Below are 20,094 nucleotides of genomic sequence, written 5' to 3'. Positions count from 1 at the left end.
TCTAGTCCATTAGCATCCAGTAATTTACTAATCTTTTAGCTCAGAGACATTACTATTATTATTTTTATTACTTATATTACAATATTCCACAAAGCTGTATTTCACGTGTTCTCCTATATAGAGTTCTTCATGTTTTGGAGTTTGAATGTATCCAGGAACATAGCTGATCCCAAGAATGTGAAATTTTGTTTTTCACCCCTCTTGCCTTTGCTACCGTAACTAATTTGGTTTGCATATTCTGCAAGAGGAATTTTCAGAAATATTTACCTTAAGAGATTATTGAAAGACTGACCAAAGTTCTTAAAGAGTTATGCTAATAAAAAGAGAAACTTTACCAAAGGCTATCTAAAATAATTGCTTTTAGACTTGTAACATTATTCGGGAACAGGAAAATGCAGAAAAGTTCCTACTATTGGAGATGGAGTTTAAAGCTGTTTATCTGTAATGTGTGTCTGTGTTGAGAGAGAGAGGATGGAGGGAGAGGCAGAGGAGAAAATAGAGTGAATGAGAATCTTGGTTCATTTTTAGAATGTTTCTTGGAAAGATGAAATATGTTCTGGCCGAATCTCAGCTATAGATGATCCAAGGCCATTTCTACCATGTGGTGTAAAACATCTTTCTACCAGCACTCTCAGAACTGCCCTGCACCCTGAAAATTCAGTGCACAGCTGCATTTTATACCAGCCTTTGTCGTAGCCTTGGGTCATCAACTTCCATATTTTTATGCAGAGAAATCGGATTCATATACCACTATATCTGAGTTTGGGATCACTTCCAAAGGTACTTATATTTATATATCTAGATATTGGATATACAACGTTTCTTATCTGGGCTGCAGTTTAACTTTTGAAACTACATTCACTCAATATTCAAGCTTTCTGTGATCAGAATCATGTTTACAAGCTAGTTTTAAAAATTTCAAAAAATTACACATTAATGCCCCTGTAGCATGCACTGTAGCAAGAACCATAAACGAGTCAACATCTGGCCTGGATCAACACATTGGAAGGTCATGCTTGCATGGGTCGGCATCATGGCTCTAAATTTGATATTTGGATGATTTTTTTTTTATATTTGGATGATTTTAAAGATGACTTTTGATTTTATAAGGAGTTGGTAAGTAAGGTGGTATGCGATATGTTTACTCCTTAGGATTCAAGTTTTATCCTTGTATTTTAAAACTATATTCCATGTGATATTGGAAATACTGAGAACTAGTCAGGTTCAGGACATTTCAAATGCATTGCGTTCAAAATTCATCATTGCTAAGTAATTTCCGTTTTCTAAAGCTGCCTTAAATTTAAGAATTCAGGACACCAATGGCTCTATTCTGGCCCTAATTTCTTATGCTAGCATAGCACCTTCAACTTTTCAAGTGCTTTTATGCAAACTCTTATGCAAGGAAGCCTAACATGGGGCTTAAGAGCACAGATGTGGTTTCAGATAGATCTTACTTTGAAATTGCTTTTCCCACTTACTGAGTGTCCCTGGGGGACTAGTTCCCTAATATAAAGTCTCTAAGCCTTCTTCTGTAAAAGTGGATAGTAGTAGACCCCAATTGATTCAGTGGTTGTGATAAATAAAAGATAGATACCAATTGCTTCTCGTAGTATCTGGTATAATAAGAATTCAACATTTACTGTTACTATTAGCACCACAATTCCTCTCTTTCTCTCTGCTAGCACAACTATAACTACTTGATATATACAGCTATTCTGTAATCTCCATTCTTAACAAATGAGGAAGCTAAGACATACAAGAGCTAGTTACTTGATGGTGCTGATATGGTTGATTAATCGGAATTTGATTTATTGAATTGCAAACAGTAGACACCCCAGTAATCATGATTTGATTACTATAGCCTTATACTAAGTTTTGAAGTCAGCTAGTGTAAATTCTCCAAATCTGTCCTTTTTTTTTTTCTATATTGTTTTGGGTGTTCTAGGTCCCTTGCATGTTGATATAAATTATAGAGTCACCCTAATTTGTACAAAAGGAAGCCAGCTGAGATTCTGATCGGTATTGCAGTGAATCAATTTGCATCTTAATAATATTGAGCCTTCTAATTCATGAATATGGTATAGCTCTTCATTTATTGGGTGTTTTTAATTTCTCTAAGCAGTGTTTTGTAGTTTTCAGTGTAGAGGACTTACATAGCTATTGCTAAATTTATTCCTAAGTATTTTATGCTTTTTAATAATATGGTAAGTGCTGTTTAAATTTTCAAAAATTTATGGTCACTTACTACTAGAGAGTAGAAATATAATTTATTTTTGTATATTGACTTTGTATCCTGGTATTCTGCTAAGTTTACTACAGCCCAGATATCAAGTATTACAGCAAAGAGTAATGGTCTGGAGCTTGTATTTGGGAGTCAGACTGCCTGGGTTCAAATCCTATTGCTGCCGTTTACTAGCTGTGTAACCTTGGTCAAGTTGCTTGATCTGTCTCTGTGTCTGTTTCTCCATCTGAAAAGGAAATGATAGTACTTAGCTCATAGAACTGATGCCAGGACTAAATGAGTTAATATAGTTGAAACTCTTGGAACAGTGCCTGGTATGTACAGGTGTTAGCCATTAATAAACAGTTTCAACAGACTGTCCTTTTGAGCCTGTACAGAAAGGCTGTCACAGATGCTTCTGCTCGTCCCCTCCTCCCTCAGCTGTTTGCTCTAGGACCCCACCTCCACGCATCAGCCTCACCGGATGGCCCAATAACTGTGTGTGTGTTTAGAGAAAGGTACCTGAGCACCTCTGATTCCAGGACACTCGCTCTTAGATGTACTCAGGACTCCACCATGAAGGATTCATGCAAATGTGAAATTTGACTGTGTTCCAGAGATTGTCTGACAGGCCAGCTTCTTTCCAGTTTCCCTAACCACAAACTCTGGACACAGGCAACTTGGAATTTCCCCAGAAGCCCTGCTCAAAGGAAGGAGAATCCAACATTTATTGAGTTCCACATACAGTTTTATTTGATCCTACACATCAGGGATCATCCCCATATTTTAGGTAAGGAAATTAAAGCACAAAATGATTAAGTACCTTGCTCAAGGTCATACACTAGTAAGAAGATTCAAGCTTTGGTTTCCTGGCCCTGAATTCTTTGGGTTATGAAAGTTTGTTCTTTTCTCTCTTAGGAAGGTCATTTAAGAGGTGGCTGAAGAAGATGTGAGTCACTTAGAAAACAATGTTATATGAGTAAGAGGATAACAATTGCTTAGGTGATAGAAGGAAATAGAGAATTTGCTGATCAAAGCAACAGTGTCTTGGTCAGCTCAAACTTCCATAAAAAAATACTACTGACTGGGTGGCTTGAACAACAGACATTTATTTGTCACAGTTATGGAGGCTGGGAAGTCTGAGATAAGGATGCCAGCATGGTCAGGTTCTAGTGAGGGCTCTCTTCCTCACTTGCAGTTGGCTGCCTTCTTGCTGTGTCCTTAGTGGCAGAAAGAGGAAGCTCTGGTGTGTCTTCTTCTTACAAGGTCACTAATTCCATCATGGGGGTTCCACCCTCATCTAATCCTAATTACCCCCCAAAGACCCCACCTCCTAATGCCATCACATTTTGGGGTAGGACTTCAACATATTAATTTTGAGGGGACACATTTAGTCCATAACAAATAGTATTTTGAAAATTGGCTCAGCATTTAATCTGTGAATCCCCTTTCTAATGTTCATTAATAATCTTGTGAGCTAGGAAAATTATCCCATAATCACCCTATATCACATGCATCTCCATTAAAGTGTATTGAGATACACCTTGAATTCATTTTTGCTTTGTCATCATCCTTTATAACAGAATGGCATTTTATATTACATTATATATTTTTAGACTGGATAATATGTCAAAGGTGTCTTCTCTCTTCAGTATATACTGAGGTATATTAGGATTCTCTGAAAATATAAGTATTATTTGCATCTCATCTTGTTTTTCTATTTTCTTGAAAAGGTAAGAAAAGGGAAATTTTAATAGTAATAAAATGCAGGATTCCTGATTCAACAGCAGTGAACCTTTTAGATATTCAACAAGGATTTATTGATTCCTTCTTTAGTTAAAGTTTCTTCTAGTACGTAATCAATATTCCTCTTTCAAGTCTTTTACATAAAGCAGAGCAAAACAAAAGTTTCCTTCTGGCCCACATTACTATTTAGGTGTAATGCCGTGTCTCCTATTACATTGTATCAGTTAGCTTTTGCTGCATAACAAACCACCTCAAAACTTCGTGGTAAAAACATCAATCATTTATTTAGCTCATGATTGTTGTGGGTTGGCAATGTGGGCTGTATTTCAGCCGGTCACAGGCCAGATTGCTTGGTGGCTATCTGGTCTTGGGTGGCCTCACGGGACTGGCTTGCTTTGATTCATGAGGTCTCTTGTCTTCTAGCGGGCTAGCTTGGGCCAGCTCACCTGGCTTCTAGGCAGAGTTTGGTGACATTTTTGACAACTCCCTTTTTGATGTTCTCTTTTCCATTGTTTTCAGTGACACCTTCCTCTCCTGGTTTTCCTCTTATCTTTCTTAAAACTTACCCATGCATCTGTCCATCCATTTATCTATCCATCCACCTGTCCATCTGTCTGTCTGTTCCTCCCCTGGGAATCATAAGCCTCCCCTGGGAATCTCCTCCTGTATTTTCCATTGCAATTGGTAACAACACCACCAACATTAATCTGGAAAACCTGGGAATCACACTGCAATTATTGCTGCTTCTTATTGAACAGTGACTATTTGCCAGTCACTGTACCAAATGTTTGCCATAGATCTTTACATTTAGGCTTCATAAAAGCCATATGTTGTAGGCATTACTATCTCCACTCCATGAAACAGATGAGGGTGATTGAGTACTTGCCCATGGTCCCACAGTTTAGTGCGCAGAGATGGTTTTTGAACCCAGTTCCTTTTGGCTCCAAAGCCCGTGCTTAACATTAAGTCACACTGAGAAACCACATAAACAGGGCCCTCAGATATGTTTTATTTACCAGAGAAATGACTTATCAACATTTTAAAATAGTGAGGGTTCAAACAAGAATATGGATTTCAGATAGTTCTTGAAAATTTAGAAGATCTGGTAACTGGCCTCACATTCAAATGGCAGCAGTTGGCTGCAGGGGGGTGGTGGCCACCCCCTTTGGAAGGCCATGAGTTTTCCAGTTTGCCACAGTCCCTGCCACTCCCTACTGCCTTACAGCTGGCCCGCTTCCTTCATCAACATGGTCTGCTGGACTCCTGCTGGCATTTGAGTTTTTGACTCCTGTTACATTGTGTCCCTAGGCCCTGCCCTCTCTTCAGTTCTTCTACCATCCAATTGGTCCCTGAACTAACAATGTTATGTTACTTCTAAAATAATTGTCCAATCTGCCTCACATTCTTTATCCCTATTGCTACAAATTGGTCCTTATGACCTCTCACTTCAGTTACTCTAGTAAACACCTGGTTTCCTCTTTCCAGTCTCAGAGTCCACTAATACACTCTCCACGTTGCTTGCAATTAAGCATATCAAAACCACGCAAATAGTTGATGTCCAGTGACCTTAGAATGAAGTGCAATCTCCTTAGTGTGGCATGTAAGATGTTCATGATGTGGCCTCTGACCAGTGCCCTCATTTATGCTTGCTTTCCATCTCCTCTTGGCCTCATTGAAATATTGGCTCTCCCCAGAGTCATGATCCTTCACATCTCCTCACCTTTTTATCCACCATTCTTTCAACTTGGAGTATTCTATGTGGATCATATTAATATTTATAACCGAGTATATCAATGTGAATGTAGAGTGATTACTTTCCTAAAATTCATTTTTCCTTTATTTTGACTTGATTGGTAAGTCTCTTATTTCTTCTTTCACCAATATCCAAGCAGAATAGAAACACAGGGGCTTCCCTGGTGGCGCAGTGGTTAAGAATCTGCCTGCTAATGCGGGGGACATGGGTACGAGCCCTGGTCCGGAAAGATCCCATATGCCGCGGAGCAACTAAGCCCGTGAGCCACAACTACTGAGCCTGCGCGTCTGGAGCCTGTGCTCTGCAACAAGAGAGGCCGCGACAGTGAGAGGCCTGCGCACCGCGATGAAGAGTGGCCCCCGCTTGCTGCAACGAGAGAAAGCCCTCGCACAGAAATGAAGACCCAACACAGCCCAAAAAAAAAAAAAAGAATAGTAACACAAGTCCTCGTTATGTTTACACATCATAACGTTTTCTTAATTGGGCGTTACTGACTTCTCTTCTGTGCAGTATAGTGGAGAATTAAGAGCTTGGGCCTTGTAGCCTAGCTCTGCCACCCACTAGCTAAGTAGACTTGAACAGGATACCTCACATTTCTCTGTCATCATCCTCTCATCTGTAAAATGGGGCTACTAATATCATGCAGTTACCCCAGGGCTAAATGAAATAATGCACGTGAAGGCTTAGAACTGTCTGGTGCATCTCAGCCCCTAGTGGATGTCAGCTGTTGCTTTTATTATTACCATTTTTCTTTCATTCATTCATTCATTCATTCAGCATTGGACTGGGGAACTGTTCTAGGAATTTTGATATATGTCATTTTAGAACCCACAACGACTTTACGAAGAAAATAATTTCAGCCCTGTTTTTGGGGTGAGGTAGTAGAAGATGAGAGAGGTCAGGACTTGCCTTGGTTGTTCAGTTTGTCATAGGGTGAAATGTGTTTATGTTCTTTTCATTCAGAGGGAAATGGAATACATCTCATGAAGGATGGAGTTAAATACCACTCTTGGCTGCAAAGGGACTCTTTGGAGAATTCAAGTGTTATTAAAACTGATTGTGTGGTACATTTTTAGTATGATATTTAAAATGTCAAAGCTACAGAGAAGTTTATAAGATATTGAATAACATTGGATTTTTAAAAAAAATTTCTATTTCTGTACAGAAAAATATCAAGTTGATTATGACAATTTATGAGTGATGCTTTAGATAAAGTCTGGGAACTATTTTTGTTTGTTTTATATATTCACTGTGTCCTGAACAACAAAAATTACCAATATTGCTGAGAGTTCTGTGTGAAGATGGTTAACATAAATTTAAATCTAGATAAGAAAAGCGAAGTAGAATATTGGAATAAGAACTGTATATGAGAAAAATTATTTAAATTTGTTTCTAAAACTTGAATAGTCTTCATTTAATTTTCAAACTGCTCTAAAAATATTAAAAGAATAGGTTTTACCAAAGTATTGTTAAACACTTACTTGGACACACAGACCTATAGATTCACGTATATATGTCTGTACAATTAAAAAAATTTTTTAATTGAAGTATAGTTGATTTACAATGTTGTGTTAGTTTCTGGTGTACAGCAAAATGATTTAGTTATATATATATATATTTCAGATTCTTTTCTATCATAGTTCATTACAAGATACTTAATGTGGTTCCCTGTGCTATACAGCAAGAGTATGTATGATTTTTTAAATTGAGGAACACTGACACGCATACACAAAACAAAATAAATCAGCTGCACAAGAAGCACATTTAAAATTTTTAAAAATTAAACCCTTATTGAGGTACCATTTACATATCATAAATTTCATGCATTTTAAGAGTACAATTCGGTGCTTTTTAGTAAATATACAGCGTTGTGCAGCCGTCACCACAATTCACAATCCAATATTAGGACATTACGTCAACCCTAGCAGACCCTTCATGCCCATTTTTGGTCAATTTCTCTTTCCACGTCAGCCCCAGACATCTACTTATCTATTCTCTATATCTATAGATTTACTTTTCCTGGACATTCCTTATAAATGGAATTATACAATGTATGGTCTTTTGTATTTGGCTTCTTTCGCTTAGCATATGTTTTTTAGGTTCATCCACGTTGCAGCACATGTCAGAACTTAATTCCTTTTTGTTGCCAAATAGTATTGCATTGCATGACTACACCACAGTTCGTTTTTCATTACAATAACCACATTTTTGAAAAGCATGTATTAAAGAAACTGCTAACAGTGGGTGCTTCTAGAGAAGGGAGTGAGGGACAAAGGGAGAAAGATGGGAGAAAGATTTTGTCATTGTTCACTATTTTATATGGGTTTTCATTTTTAAATTCAGGATTATATCTTTATCTATTAAAACAAAATAAGGAATAAATTCCCCCAGCAATGTGTATTAAATAAGAGGTGAAATCCCTCCACTGACCCCAATCCCACCTTCCTGAATCACCATTAATTTATTTTTGGCATCTTTCTAGTCTATACATACACACATGCACATGTATACATATAAATATATGTATGTCCCTGTACAGCTAAGCAATCATATGTGTTGTATTTCAACCAAAATGGAAGCACAGGGCTTCATAATGTAACCCCCGGTTACCAAAGCTAAGTAAACCCACCTTGTTGGGTTGCGCATTAATCAGTTCACAGTGGAGAAGAGTTAAGAACAGCAGCCCCAGTTTCTTGGTTATTAAGTGTAATGCGGTTTAATTTTTTTACCCCTCCCTGCTTCTGCATCTTCCCACAGGCTACCTGGGTGCTGCCTGCGAGGAGAAGGTGGACCCCTGCGCCTCGGGGCCCTGCCAGAACAATGGGACCTGCTACGCCGAGGGGCTGCACTTCGGCTGCAGCTGCAGCGCGGGCTTCACGGGCCCAGCCTGCGCGCAGCTCGTGGACTTCTGTGCGCTCAGCCCCTGCGCCCATGGCACGTGCCGCAGCGTGGGCACCAGCTATAAATGCCTCTGTGACCCAGGTGGGTACGACGCATGGACCGGAAGTCCTTTCTTTCCCCAGTCTCAAAGGCTTTCAACTTTTGCATCTGAGCACAGGTTGGCCCGCTGTATGGGCTTACCTGTCTGTCTAAGTGAACCCCACTCATGTATGACACCCTTTCTTTTTAGACTTCCCCTAGGCAGGCTTTGAAAAGCACCCTTTCCCCTTTTCATGAACATTTCACAGTCATTGTAGAAAAAGAAGAAAATACAAGTAAGCAAAACGAAGAAAATTAAAAACAGGCTCAATCTTATAACAGCTTAATTATTTTGGACAATTGACTACAGGTCACTCCAGAGTTTTACTGCATTACGTATCTTTTATTACTGGGTTCTGAGGTTAACGGAACGTTTTTCATTTTAATGGGCATGCAAAGCAGAAGGCAGTAAATTCAGAATTTTATCACCTTTTAAAATTCTTACTCGGGGCACAGTCCGTGTTAGAGGACCTGTGACTTCCTGTGTAAATGTTCAAAAGTTCCATCATTTACTTTCCAAATGTTCTTCTGTATTGGTATCGCTGATGGTTTATTGTGAAAGTTTTGACGCTCAGAAGTCAGAGTGGTTCCTGGTTAAAGTTTGTGTCCGCACAGCCTCCTGGTGTGGTCTGAGAAAACGCACACGGGGCAGCTCCTCCTTTCCTCTGGTTTCTCTCCTGCCCGCGTCTGCATCCTCGCAGGAGCTGGCTCTTTAGAACGTTTCTCAGCACAATGATCCCCCCTGCCCCCGTCTCTGGCACATCAGTATGGCTGGCCAGTCCCCTGGTTTGCTTAACTCCTGGTTCTGCCCAGGCAGTGCCCTCCACCCGGGGTGCCAGCTGCCCTGTCACCCCATCTCACCTGCAAACTTCCCCTTCTGGGGCTGAATCAGCTTTCCTTCCTCCGAGTTCCCACAATCAATAACAATATCCCTTTCCTGGTCTTTAAAACATTATATTAATTATCCTTGTGTGTGTCTCTCTCCCCGTTGAGGGGTAGGAGGAAGTGTGTTCTGTTAGTAACTTCTGTATGACAATAAGCTACTATTTAGGGAGCTTCATCTTTCTAGGTTCTGAGCTGAGTGCTTCACGTCTCTGGTCCTTTTAGTGCCCTTCTGCCAGGTGGATATTGTTGAGCCACATCTCCCCGAGGGATGAAATGCCTCATTGCTGCTTCAGCCACGTGTTGGCGGCCACACACCCACTCAGGCTGAGTCCAGATTCCAACCCAGGTGCCCTGGTTCCACTGTCCTGTGCCTGGTCTGGAACTCTCAAGGGCATGCTGCCTAGTGTCTCTCTGTCCACCCAGGGAGCAGTAGCTGAGGGTGGGAGAAAGGACCCATGAGATCCCCACTCGTTGACTGTCACTGTAGGAATTTACAGGGCCTCGGTGTTTACTTTCACTAATAATGTCTTAGATGCTCGTGAGTTCAGCTGCAGTTGAGGTCACAGACTAGACCTGGGACAAGGTACTGACCACGTCCTCTTGCTGACCATGACCTTCTGTCGTGTGTAAGAGCGTTAGATGAGAGACACGCAGCACATTTCCTCTCATGGAGTAGTAAGCGTGTTTCTTTCTATCCATGGAGATTCCAGCACTTTTCCTTAAGCCGAACGGGTGACGTGCCTCCTGTGGAAGTTCCCCTTTCCCCTGTGCTGTTCTCTGCTCAACCTTCAGTCGTGTCCATTTGGAGCATTTAGCTTGGTAAAGCCAGTGCCCAGCCTCTAAGGCGCCTTGATAAGCCTGAAGAATGTGTGTTCCGTTCCTGGATGCCTGCATTTAGGAGGCAGCCCCCCGCGGTAGAGCCCCGAAGCTCTGTCAAAGCTCTCTCATCGAACTTGGGAGGTAAGATTGCCCTTAGAGGGGCTGCTTCCTCAGATCATTAGGTGACATTGTGTGAAACAAAAAAGGCCTCCTAACATCTGGCGAGAATTTACACTCTCAGAGGTGAAAATGACAATTCTCTGAATGCGAAATTTCTAGTCTTAATCTTTCAGAGCTTGTAATTGCCTTACCGCTAGTTTGCATAAGAGAAGACTCTCACGAGTGTAGGTGAAATGGGGTGTCTTGCTCCAGAGTGGCAAGCCTGATCCTCTGTGTCGAGAGCAAGCAGGCCCCATTGCATAAAGCGGCAGCAGACTGAAATCATGTCGGGTTGATAATTAGCTCCCATCTGACAAAATGCCATTTGATGACAGCAAATCAGATTTGCCAGGTGCTTTATTTTCAAACCTCATTTTGAGCTTATCACGCTAGGGAGTTCTGGTGGGATTTTAGTATTAGATAATAAAATGTCAGCAGTGAGTATTTCAGTGACAGTGTTAAGTGATAGGCCACATGTACTCTAAAAAGATTACAAATTAAAATCTCCTAAGGACTGGAGAAAGAGAGAACTTGGAGTCCAACAAACACTGTGGGAAGCAGGGCCGCAGGGCCTGGAGTCGCCTGGGACCTGCTGTTGCCCCTGAAAGGAGAAGATGATGTCTCATGTGTTCTCAAAGAAGTGGTGGCATCTGGAGATGCCATTTGGGTGCTGACCAGTCCTGGAAGGAATCTCTGGTAAGAAGGGAAGTGGTTTCCCTGAGTTCACTGGTCTTGGCCCCTGCCTGATACACTTGAGTTATTACTCCAACCTTGTTTGTTGAATTGAATGATCCTTGCCATTACAGAGTGTGCCTTAAGTTACTATTTAAGGAGTTTATAGTATAAGGCATTAGAGGATTAAAAGAAAGGATGTTTAGACTTTTTCCAAATGAATTTTTGTAAAGGAAATTCTATCTATAAGAATCTCAGGTACTGTTTTTTCTATTTTTGACATCCTTCCCTATGGCTGCATTTCTGGTCGGGATGACCTAAAAGACACAGTTGGCATTGCTTCCTTCTGTTAGACTCAGACTTAGCAACATCAGCACTCTGATAGTGTCTGCTGGAAACAGAATCTAAGATAAGACTTAATGGTCAGGATTTAAATAGCAAGTTAACAGCAGTAAAGGAAAAGGTACACCTACGATGGTATGAAGACATTTAGCTTGATAATGAAAACCTAATTGCATTTAGCTTCCTGGATAAGTACAGTGGATAATTTTCGTGTTTTATTAACTAGGAAACCTTACCAGGTTTGCTAAGATGAGGTTCTTGTGTCGAACATGCTCTAGGAGGGTCCCGATCTGTACATCATATTATTCTTGAGTATCATTGCTTTTATAGAATATACTGCCTCCTTTCTCCACATCCTAACCCTATTATCACGCCCTTCCTCTGTTAGATTTTGAAATACGATAACTGCCCTCCCCATTGGGAACCCAGATAGAATCCGGTCTACCTCGCTGCGGCAGTAGCAGCTCTTCATAATCTGTACTTCACCTAAGAAAACGTTTAAATCTCTTGATGTCATGATGACACTAAGAACTGAGAAAGAGAAGAGCAGCCCCTGGCATCTGGGGGCTTGTTGGACACTTACAAGCAGGCCTTGGAGTTGTTAAGAGCTGGTGACCACAGCTGGGCCGTGGTGTTTCCTGTTGCACATAAAGACGTAAACACCCACACTGAACACCTACCTCAGACACGGTCACTCATAGGCCATGATAAAGTGAGACAAACAAGATCGTGTCATAATTTTGTCTAAATACAGATAAAAACAAGGTCACCATGCAACCCACAAAATACCAAACATCCCCTTTGATTGCAAATCAAATGAGGGCCAGCTGCTTGTTCGCCAGTTATAGCTTTAGCCTTGCTCTAGCCTACTCCCACCCATAGACAAGACTCATTGCAATACTCAAGCGTAGAATTGCTCCTGCTTCCTGACAGCATGCAGAGTGACTCCTTCCCAGATCACCCAACCAGAGTTCAAATCCTATAATAAGCCCCATCTAACACCCTCTGACTGAGACACCCCGAGATTCCCCTTGCTGCAATGAGTAAGAAACCCAACTGCATCAACTACAGTTTTGTCCCTGGTGGCCTTTGGTTTGAGAGCATTGGCAGGACTTAACTGATTAAAATGCTCAAAATACTGAGTGTTCAAAATACTGATTGAATTTTCATATTAACAATAGTTCAGTCAGAATTTCCAGTGAATTGGAAACTGAAATGTTGTTTGGATTTATACATGGGGGAAGGTTGCTATGGAACAAAAGTCCTAGGTGGGGTGGGGGGAAGTTCAGAGATCCAGTTGGCTGCAGGATAAGATCCACTGGATGCAGTGATGGGCAGTAAGGCTGAAAATGCTGATTGGGGCAGATTGGGGTGAATCTAGGTGCTAAGGAGTCAGAAAATGAAGACTTGGAAACATTTTGCATCAGCAGTGTATGTGAACGGACCTGTGTTTTTGAAAGATTATTTTGACGGAATTGGGTGATTTCAAGAAAGATTGGGTGACTTTCAGAAAGATTATTTTGATAGAATTAGATATTACAGTCAAGAAAAGATGATGAGACAGGAGATCAGTCAGAAAGCTCAGGCAAGTGGAAGTGAGTCTTGAACTTAACGGCGGTGGGAATTGGAAGGACGGACCTGAAATCTGTCTGAGGAGTGGAATCATCTGAGTTTGGTTGTCATGTGACTTTAGGGACCAGAGGTGAGCGTAGAGTCAAAGGTATTGCTGAGGCTTTAACTTGGGTAACTCAGAGAAACAGGGAAATGTGCAGAAGGCCTTTGGGAATGGCAGGCCAACCAAGTGGATGTGCCAGTAAATAGTCGTTATTTGCGACCGGCATTGGGTCCTGAGCATGACACCAGGGAGGTAAGGATGGAGTTCCTGGTGTGTGGGCGCTAGAGAAAGTCAACTATTAAGATAGGTGGGGCGAGAGTATAAACCGAAAGGGGAAGGATTGGTGAGAGTGTTAGGGAATTCTTGCACTGAGGCGGGGGCTAGAGGCAGCAGCAGAAGACGTTAGAGGAGGCCGCTGGGACTGGGAGGGTCTCTGGGCAAGGCTGAGCCATGGAAGTTCCTGGGAGGGCAGGACTGGCCGGGGGGGGGGGGGGGGGGGGGGGAGTACATTGCCCAGGAGCGAGGAGCTGAGTCAGGCTTGCCCAGACGGCCAGACACTAAGGGACCTGTCCTCGTGGTGTTCACAATTACCCCCGTGGCCATTCTTCATCACCATTTTGTTTTGATTCTAATTTCGGGGCGTGTTCAGGGAGACTTTGTGATATTTGCCTTCTAATTTAGGCTAGTGGCCTGAGGGATTAATACGAGGGCGGGAAGGACAGGGGTAATGAGTGAAGGGCACTTGCTGGTGCTGCATAAGGAATTTTGATGAGATTCTTGACATTAAAAATCGATCCACAGTCTATTTAACCTCGCTGTAAATGCCTAATCCATATGGATGAAAGTGTTAATGAACTGGCCTTTAATTAGGAGGGATTTCTGCCCCCACAGCAGCACTTCAAATTCAAATCATTCAGAATGCATTCTTGGCTGAAGTCTTGTTGAAAAGGTATGAGATTTACCTCCCGGCGGTAGGAACTGGCACGGTCAGCGAGGACAGCGGAAATCACTTTACATCTTCTTACCTGGAATGGAAGTCAGAAGTGGCAGCTGGTAACAGCTTACATCACTAACCAGTGCATTTCTGAGGATGGCTCTGTTTGAAGCACTGCCAGCACACAATTTCAGGAAATTCTTATCAAGCCCATGGCCATGGAAGTCAGATGGGAACTTGTTTAAAACTGTTTTGTAACTGAGCCACTGACTCTTGCGTTGTGGTTGGAAGTTATTATGATCCGATTGCTAACATTTTTTGGCTTGCTGAGAATGTCTGGGAATTTGGAAATTGAGAATTAAAATTAGGCACGCCTTGCCTCTCATACCAGGTGTGAGGGAAAGGGCTTTGGGCTTAGAATTGAGTAGGACCGAATTTCAGGGCTCCTAGAGGACACCTCAAAGCCATGCTTGAGGAGTGGCCTTGATTGTGGTCCGAGTGACTTTTGAGCAATAGTTTCTGACTTCCCAGCCCAGGGCAGCACGACTTTGACTTCCAAAGAAATCGAACTGCTCGTAGGTAGGTGAGCCGCTTCTGGTCTCGTTTCACTGCAGATTCAGCGGCTTCACAGCTGATGCTGAGGGCTGCCTGTAACTGAGACTTACGATTTCACTTGAGCTGATGTCTGGTGGATGCGCCTAATTAAAGAAACTGCTCTTCCACAGAGCTTTGATATGTTTGAAAATATCAAATTTCCCAATAGAAAAAAAATCACAAAATTTTACGTTTGCTTCAAAGAGGAACAGAGGTGCAGATAATCTCAAATAATTTTTAAAAGTAACACTGTCTTGGGACTGTTTGGCCTCTTGACTTTATTCTTTTTATAGTAATGGTCTCAAATATTTATGTATTTCTGAAGGGGAGGCAGTCTAGAAACATGCCAGGGTTCAGAACACACAGTCTGGGTTCCAAAGGATATGCAGGTGGTAGATAAAGAGTTTTAAAGAATAAAATTGAATTTGCTAGCTATAAAAAAAATCGTCAAATAGGCAAGTGTAATAATCTTTCCTCTTCATATTTGACTTTTGTTTTTAGTTCTCTGCCCGAGATAGCTCTGATGTCCAGAACTTTGGCTTTCCACTGCTTTATGACCTCCTAAATGAATAAATGCCTTATTATTAGGCATCCTTAATATTCATTCAGTAGAGGCAACAGGAATAGAATTGAGGATTGACTAAAATTATTGAGTTCTGACTCCAACTTACATTTTGAAATTTTCTTTGTAATCTGGTTGCCTCGAGGTACAGTTCTGGTGGTTAATTTTCTCCATGAAGTTCTTTAGTTAAAGTCCTAACTCTAAGAGTCGGCTTGGGCCCTTATGAGTTTACAGCCCTTGGGGATGGTGGCCAAGTGGGAGGTGTGTGCTCCTAAAAATACTCTTGAATGACTATGACGCATTTCCATATTGTTTAACAATCTTTAAGATTCCGCATGTTTACTTGAGAATAGCCATGACTAATAATAGAGAGTTAGAAGATTGCACTGTTGCATTGTCTCTTTGAATGTCCCCAGTGATATGAGGGTGAAAGTAAACATACCTGGGGAAAAACATCTACGGTCTGCATCGCAGAGTCCATGCACCAGAATTTTCTGGAAGAATGCCAATCACAAGTTTTGTTTTCCGTCACACAAACACCTTGGTACCAAACTGTGTCTCCATGAGACTGCATGTTATCACTAGAAACAGCACAACTTTGTCAGATCATGTTTCCCAATTTTTGGTTCATAAAAATCTTTGTAGATTGCCATTTTCTTAAAATTTTTAAATTAAAAATTGTTTTCAGCTTGACTGAAATTTAATTGACATATAACTTGTTTAAGTTTAAGATGTACAGAGTGTTGATTTGATACATGTGTATATTGCAGACTGATCACCTCCAGAGTGTTAGTACACCTTCCTAATTACTGTTTCTTTTTCGTGGTGAGAAATTTTAAGGTCTACACGCTTAGCAACTTTGAGGTATATAGTACAGTGTATAATTAACTATAATCGCCATGCTGTACATTAGGTCCTCAGAATGTATTCATCTTATAACAGGAAGTTCGGTACCTTTGACCAACATCTCCCCGTTTTCCCCGCCCCCAGCCCCTGGCAACCATCATTCTACTCTGTTTCTCTGAGTTCTGTCTGCCATTTTCTGATAGTGTTCTTTTCAGCTAAAATGTTGTTCCCATGGGTCAAGGAAGCTGCATAAGAGGATGTGGGGAAAAATTGTGCTCACTAATCTGAATTTAGACTTATCTCTCCTCCTCTGAACAGGTATATGTGACTCCCAGTCACACAACGAGAAGTTATAAATGCTTGCCACCTCTATTCCCTTCTTACCGACCCTCATTTTAGCCTTCCTTTTCAAATCTGCCATCTGCTGTTGGTTTGGGATTTCTCTGCATCGCTTTCTTCCCTGAAGCAAATCCCAAGAGGCGTGTAATTTTGTTTAGTCTCCGTGTCTGTGGCTGGCAGGTTATTTGACTGCACGTTTCACTCTTGGTTTATTTCTATGCCTGTGACTGGTGCACGTTCTGACTGTGTGTTTTATGGTTGGTTTACTGATATGCTGAGGGGAGGCCATGGCTGTTACCGAGCATTACCATATGCCATATCTAGCCCTTGCCATACGTAACTCCTACCATTTCCTTGCAATTTTGAGGATCAGAAGTGGGTGGGAGATGTTGTGTGCATTGCTATTCTATGACTCAGGTATTCTCAAACTTGAGTGTGCTGATCAGAATCAGGTAGAGGGCTTATTGAACCTCAGAGCTCTGGACTCCACCTGCAGAGTTTCTGATTCAATAGCCCTTGGGTGTGGCCTGCGAACTTGCATTTCTGACAAGTTCCCAGGTGATGCAGATGCTGCTGGTCTGGGGACCACACTGTGTGGACCACCCGTCTAGTGTGATGAACACAGACACACGCCCTCATGAGGGCAAACAGCGCAAAAGAATATGTTGTGATCACTGGGTGAGTGGCAAATTAAAATCAAATTTAACCATAGTTTGTGAAATAAATTAAAAGGAATAAAACATTTTAAAAACTTCCCTGTACTTTAACCTTTTAAAATTCCTCTTTGTTAACATACATACTTGTGTGAAAATAGTCATCTAGGTTTTATTTTCTTTCCAAGGTTCCTGTTAGAACCCTGCTCTTTGATTTTGCCCTGTCACCCATCCGTTGCCTGTGCTGGGCCCCGTGTCCATCTTGGTGTGTTTGTTTCATACTAAAAACCTCTAGAATGTGAGGGCTTTTACGGTACGCGGGTCTCTCACTGCTGTGGCCTCTCCCGTTGAGGAGCACAGGCTCCGGACGCGCAGGCTCAGCGGCCATGGCTCACGGGCCCAGCCGCTCCGCGGCATGTGGGATCTTCCCGGACCGGGGCACGGACCCGCGTCCCCTGCATCGGCAGGTGGACTCTCAACCACTACGCCACCAGGGAAGCCCTAGAATGTGAGGGCTTTATGCCTACTCTTTCTTTCCCAGATCTCCTCATCCTCTACCTCATCTCAACTACAAGCCAAGTCATTTTTACATGTGTTTATAAACATCCTAGATAATCAATGAGGTTATAAGATTATGCCATTAAAATAATTTACTTACTGTTTATAGGACTTCTCTGGTGGCGCAGTGGTTGAGAGTCCGCCTGCCGATGCAGGGGACATGGGTTCGTGCCCCGGTCCGGGAAGATCCCACATGCCACGGAGCGGCTGGGCCCGTGAGCCATGGCCGCTGAGCCTGCGCGTCCGGAGCCTGTGCTCCACAACGGGAGAGGCCACAACAGTGAGAGGCCTGCGTACCGCAAAAAAAAAAAAAAAAAAAAGTTACTTACTGTTTATAACTAAACACACATACCGCAATAATCTTTAAAATCAAGTTGAAAATACTATCTTGTCGTTACACTTAATCTGAATCCTAGTGCTTTAGCCATGGTGTTATAAGCATTTACATTTTTAAAAATAATTTTTATAGCGAGTCAGTGAGAAAAACAGGCTACTTTATCACGGATAATTTTAACCATAGCTGCTGTATGTTTATAGAGCACATCGGTGAATTTGTAAACTATAAAGAAATAGATGAATGTTAAGCTTTCTTTTTAAAGGAAACAATATTTCTTCTTTAAGTGTTTGCATCCTCTCGTGCCATATATTTCCCTTTTGTAAAACACATTTCCCTTTTCGTTAAGCTCCCGAGTAACTTTTTTTTCCCTTTAGCTGATATAGATCATAGGTAGAATCCACCCTCTAGTGGCCAAAAGCATCCTGAATGGCCAAAAACGACATTCATAAGACAAGGCTAAAAAATTATGAAGAGATTGATTTTTTCGTGTGACTAGTTTGTGACCTAGTTCTAAAGGCAGAGCCAAGAGGAAACTTCTAGAAATGTTTAGGTCTACACAGTTACAATCATTCCCAAGATGACGGGCAATTTTAAGGTTAAAACGCCTTTAGATATGCAAGAGCATCTGTTTAAGTGGGTTCACTGCTGGGTTCTCTGGACTTCTGAGGTCCTTCATGAGCATAGTCCCAATTCAGCTGTGTCATCTACAATACATCCTTTCATTTGTTCAGGAGAATGCTAACTATTTGTAAGGACTAACTCAGAGTAGTGGTTGTTTGCTTTTCTACCATACATTTAGTGTATTTATATAGTCACCATTTATATATTGTTATGATGGCTAGCCCTCGTGTCTCAAAAAGTGTCCTCTTCTAAGGAGACTGGATTTTTCCCTCTATACACTATGGGAATGCCCTCATCTCCTTCCCCTCCACTTAAAAAAAAAAAACAACCCTTAATAAAGTCAGACTTTTCCTAATCTGACCGGTTCTCCTATTGTCCCATCAAGTGATAGACACAGAGTACAGTTATCATTTCCCTTGGTCATCAGCAACCTGGTTTGGAGTTGTGATACTACACATAAAATACCCATAAAGTATCTATATTATCCCTTTGTGTTACACAAGTAAATAACATATTTCTATTGTGGAAAATTAGAAAAAGTGAACTGGCATATTTAAAATACAAAAAATAATCCCTCAGTTTCATTGCCCAACAAAAACCACTGTCAATTTTGGAATACATTTTTCCAGGCGTTTGTTTTTTTTTTGTATTTGTACAAATCAGACATTTGTAAAGAAAAGAACCACTTTCCGTATTTATGCATGCAAAGGTTATTTTGCCCTATGATTCCACTTTTCCTAGCAAATTCACCTCACCCACTGTGACTGAGCATCTCCTAAATTCACCCACCTGTGTGCTAAGGAAATGAGAAGAGAACAGACAGTTGTTAAAGAAAAAAACACAGTTTGGGATCAAAGACAGAGCAGTGAGTCAAAATTTCACTGCCAAGCAGGAAACCGGATCCAACACAGAGGTAAGTCTCAGGAGATGAGGCTGAGGAAACGGAGAAGAGTAGGTTTTTTAGAAGCCCAGTGTAAAGAGACTTTTGTTTCATACATAGGAAAATTCAGGTATTTGAACTTCTCACTGGTGAAAGCGGGGCAATCGTGGAAGTTCAGGGCTGGGGCTCCTTGAGTTTTTCCCGGAAGTGGTCTTCGCTGCCCGTGTGAAGCAGTGACTCGGGATAATGGTGCCCTTTGGGGTGACGTTGCTCAGCGCCTTTGCTGTATACTCGAGGCAGGGCACCTATTTCAGGATTAAAGTACCCACGTTGTCTTTTTTTTTTTTTTTTTTTTGCGGTACACGGGCCTCTCACTGTTGTGGCCTCTCCGGTTGCGGGGCACAGGCTCCGGATGCGCAGGCTCAGCGGCCATGGCTCACGGGCCCAGCCGCTCCGCGGCATGTGGGATCTTCCCGGACCGGGGCACGAAGCTGTGTCCCCTGCATCGGCAGGCAGACTCTCAACCACTGCGCCACCAGAGAAGCCCTGTATTCTTTTCCATTACTGTTTATCACAGGA

General features: G+C 41.8%; 1 protein-coding gene across 1 annotated transcript in view; it reads left to right on the top strand.

Annotated features, from left to right (window-relative positions):
- Positions 1-20,094, top strand: part of DNER (delta/notch like EGF repeat containing) — a gene marked incomplete at both ends in the record, with an annotated part of 323,548 nt that overhangs the window by 247,102 nt on the left and 56,352 nt on the right. Inside the window, one exon of the mRNA XM_082841200.1 lies at positions 8,478-8,702. Coding sequence (XP_082697326.1) covers positions 8,478-8,702 — 225 coding nt within the window. The remainder of the gene's footprint in view (positions 1-8,477; positions 8,703-20,094) is intronic.

This window comes from Leucopleurus acutus (genome assembly GCF_964270905.1).
Source record: "Leucopleurus acutus genome assembly, chromosome: 6".
In the NCBI taxonomy this organism is placed as follows: domain Eukaryota; kingdom Metazoa; phylum Chordata; class Mammalia; order Artiodactyla; family Delphinidae; genus Leucopleurus; species Leucopleurus acutus.
The sequence above is the reverse complement of the archived record's forward strand: the minus strand, read 5'-3'. Positions and strand labels throughout refer to the sequence as shown.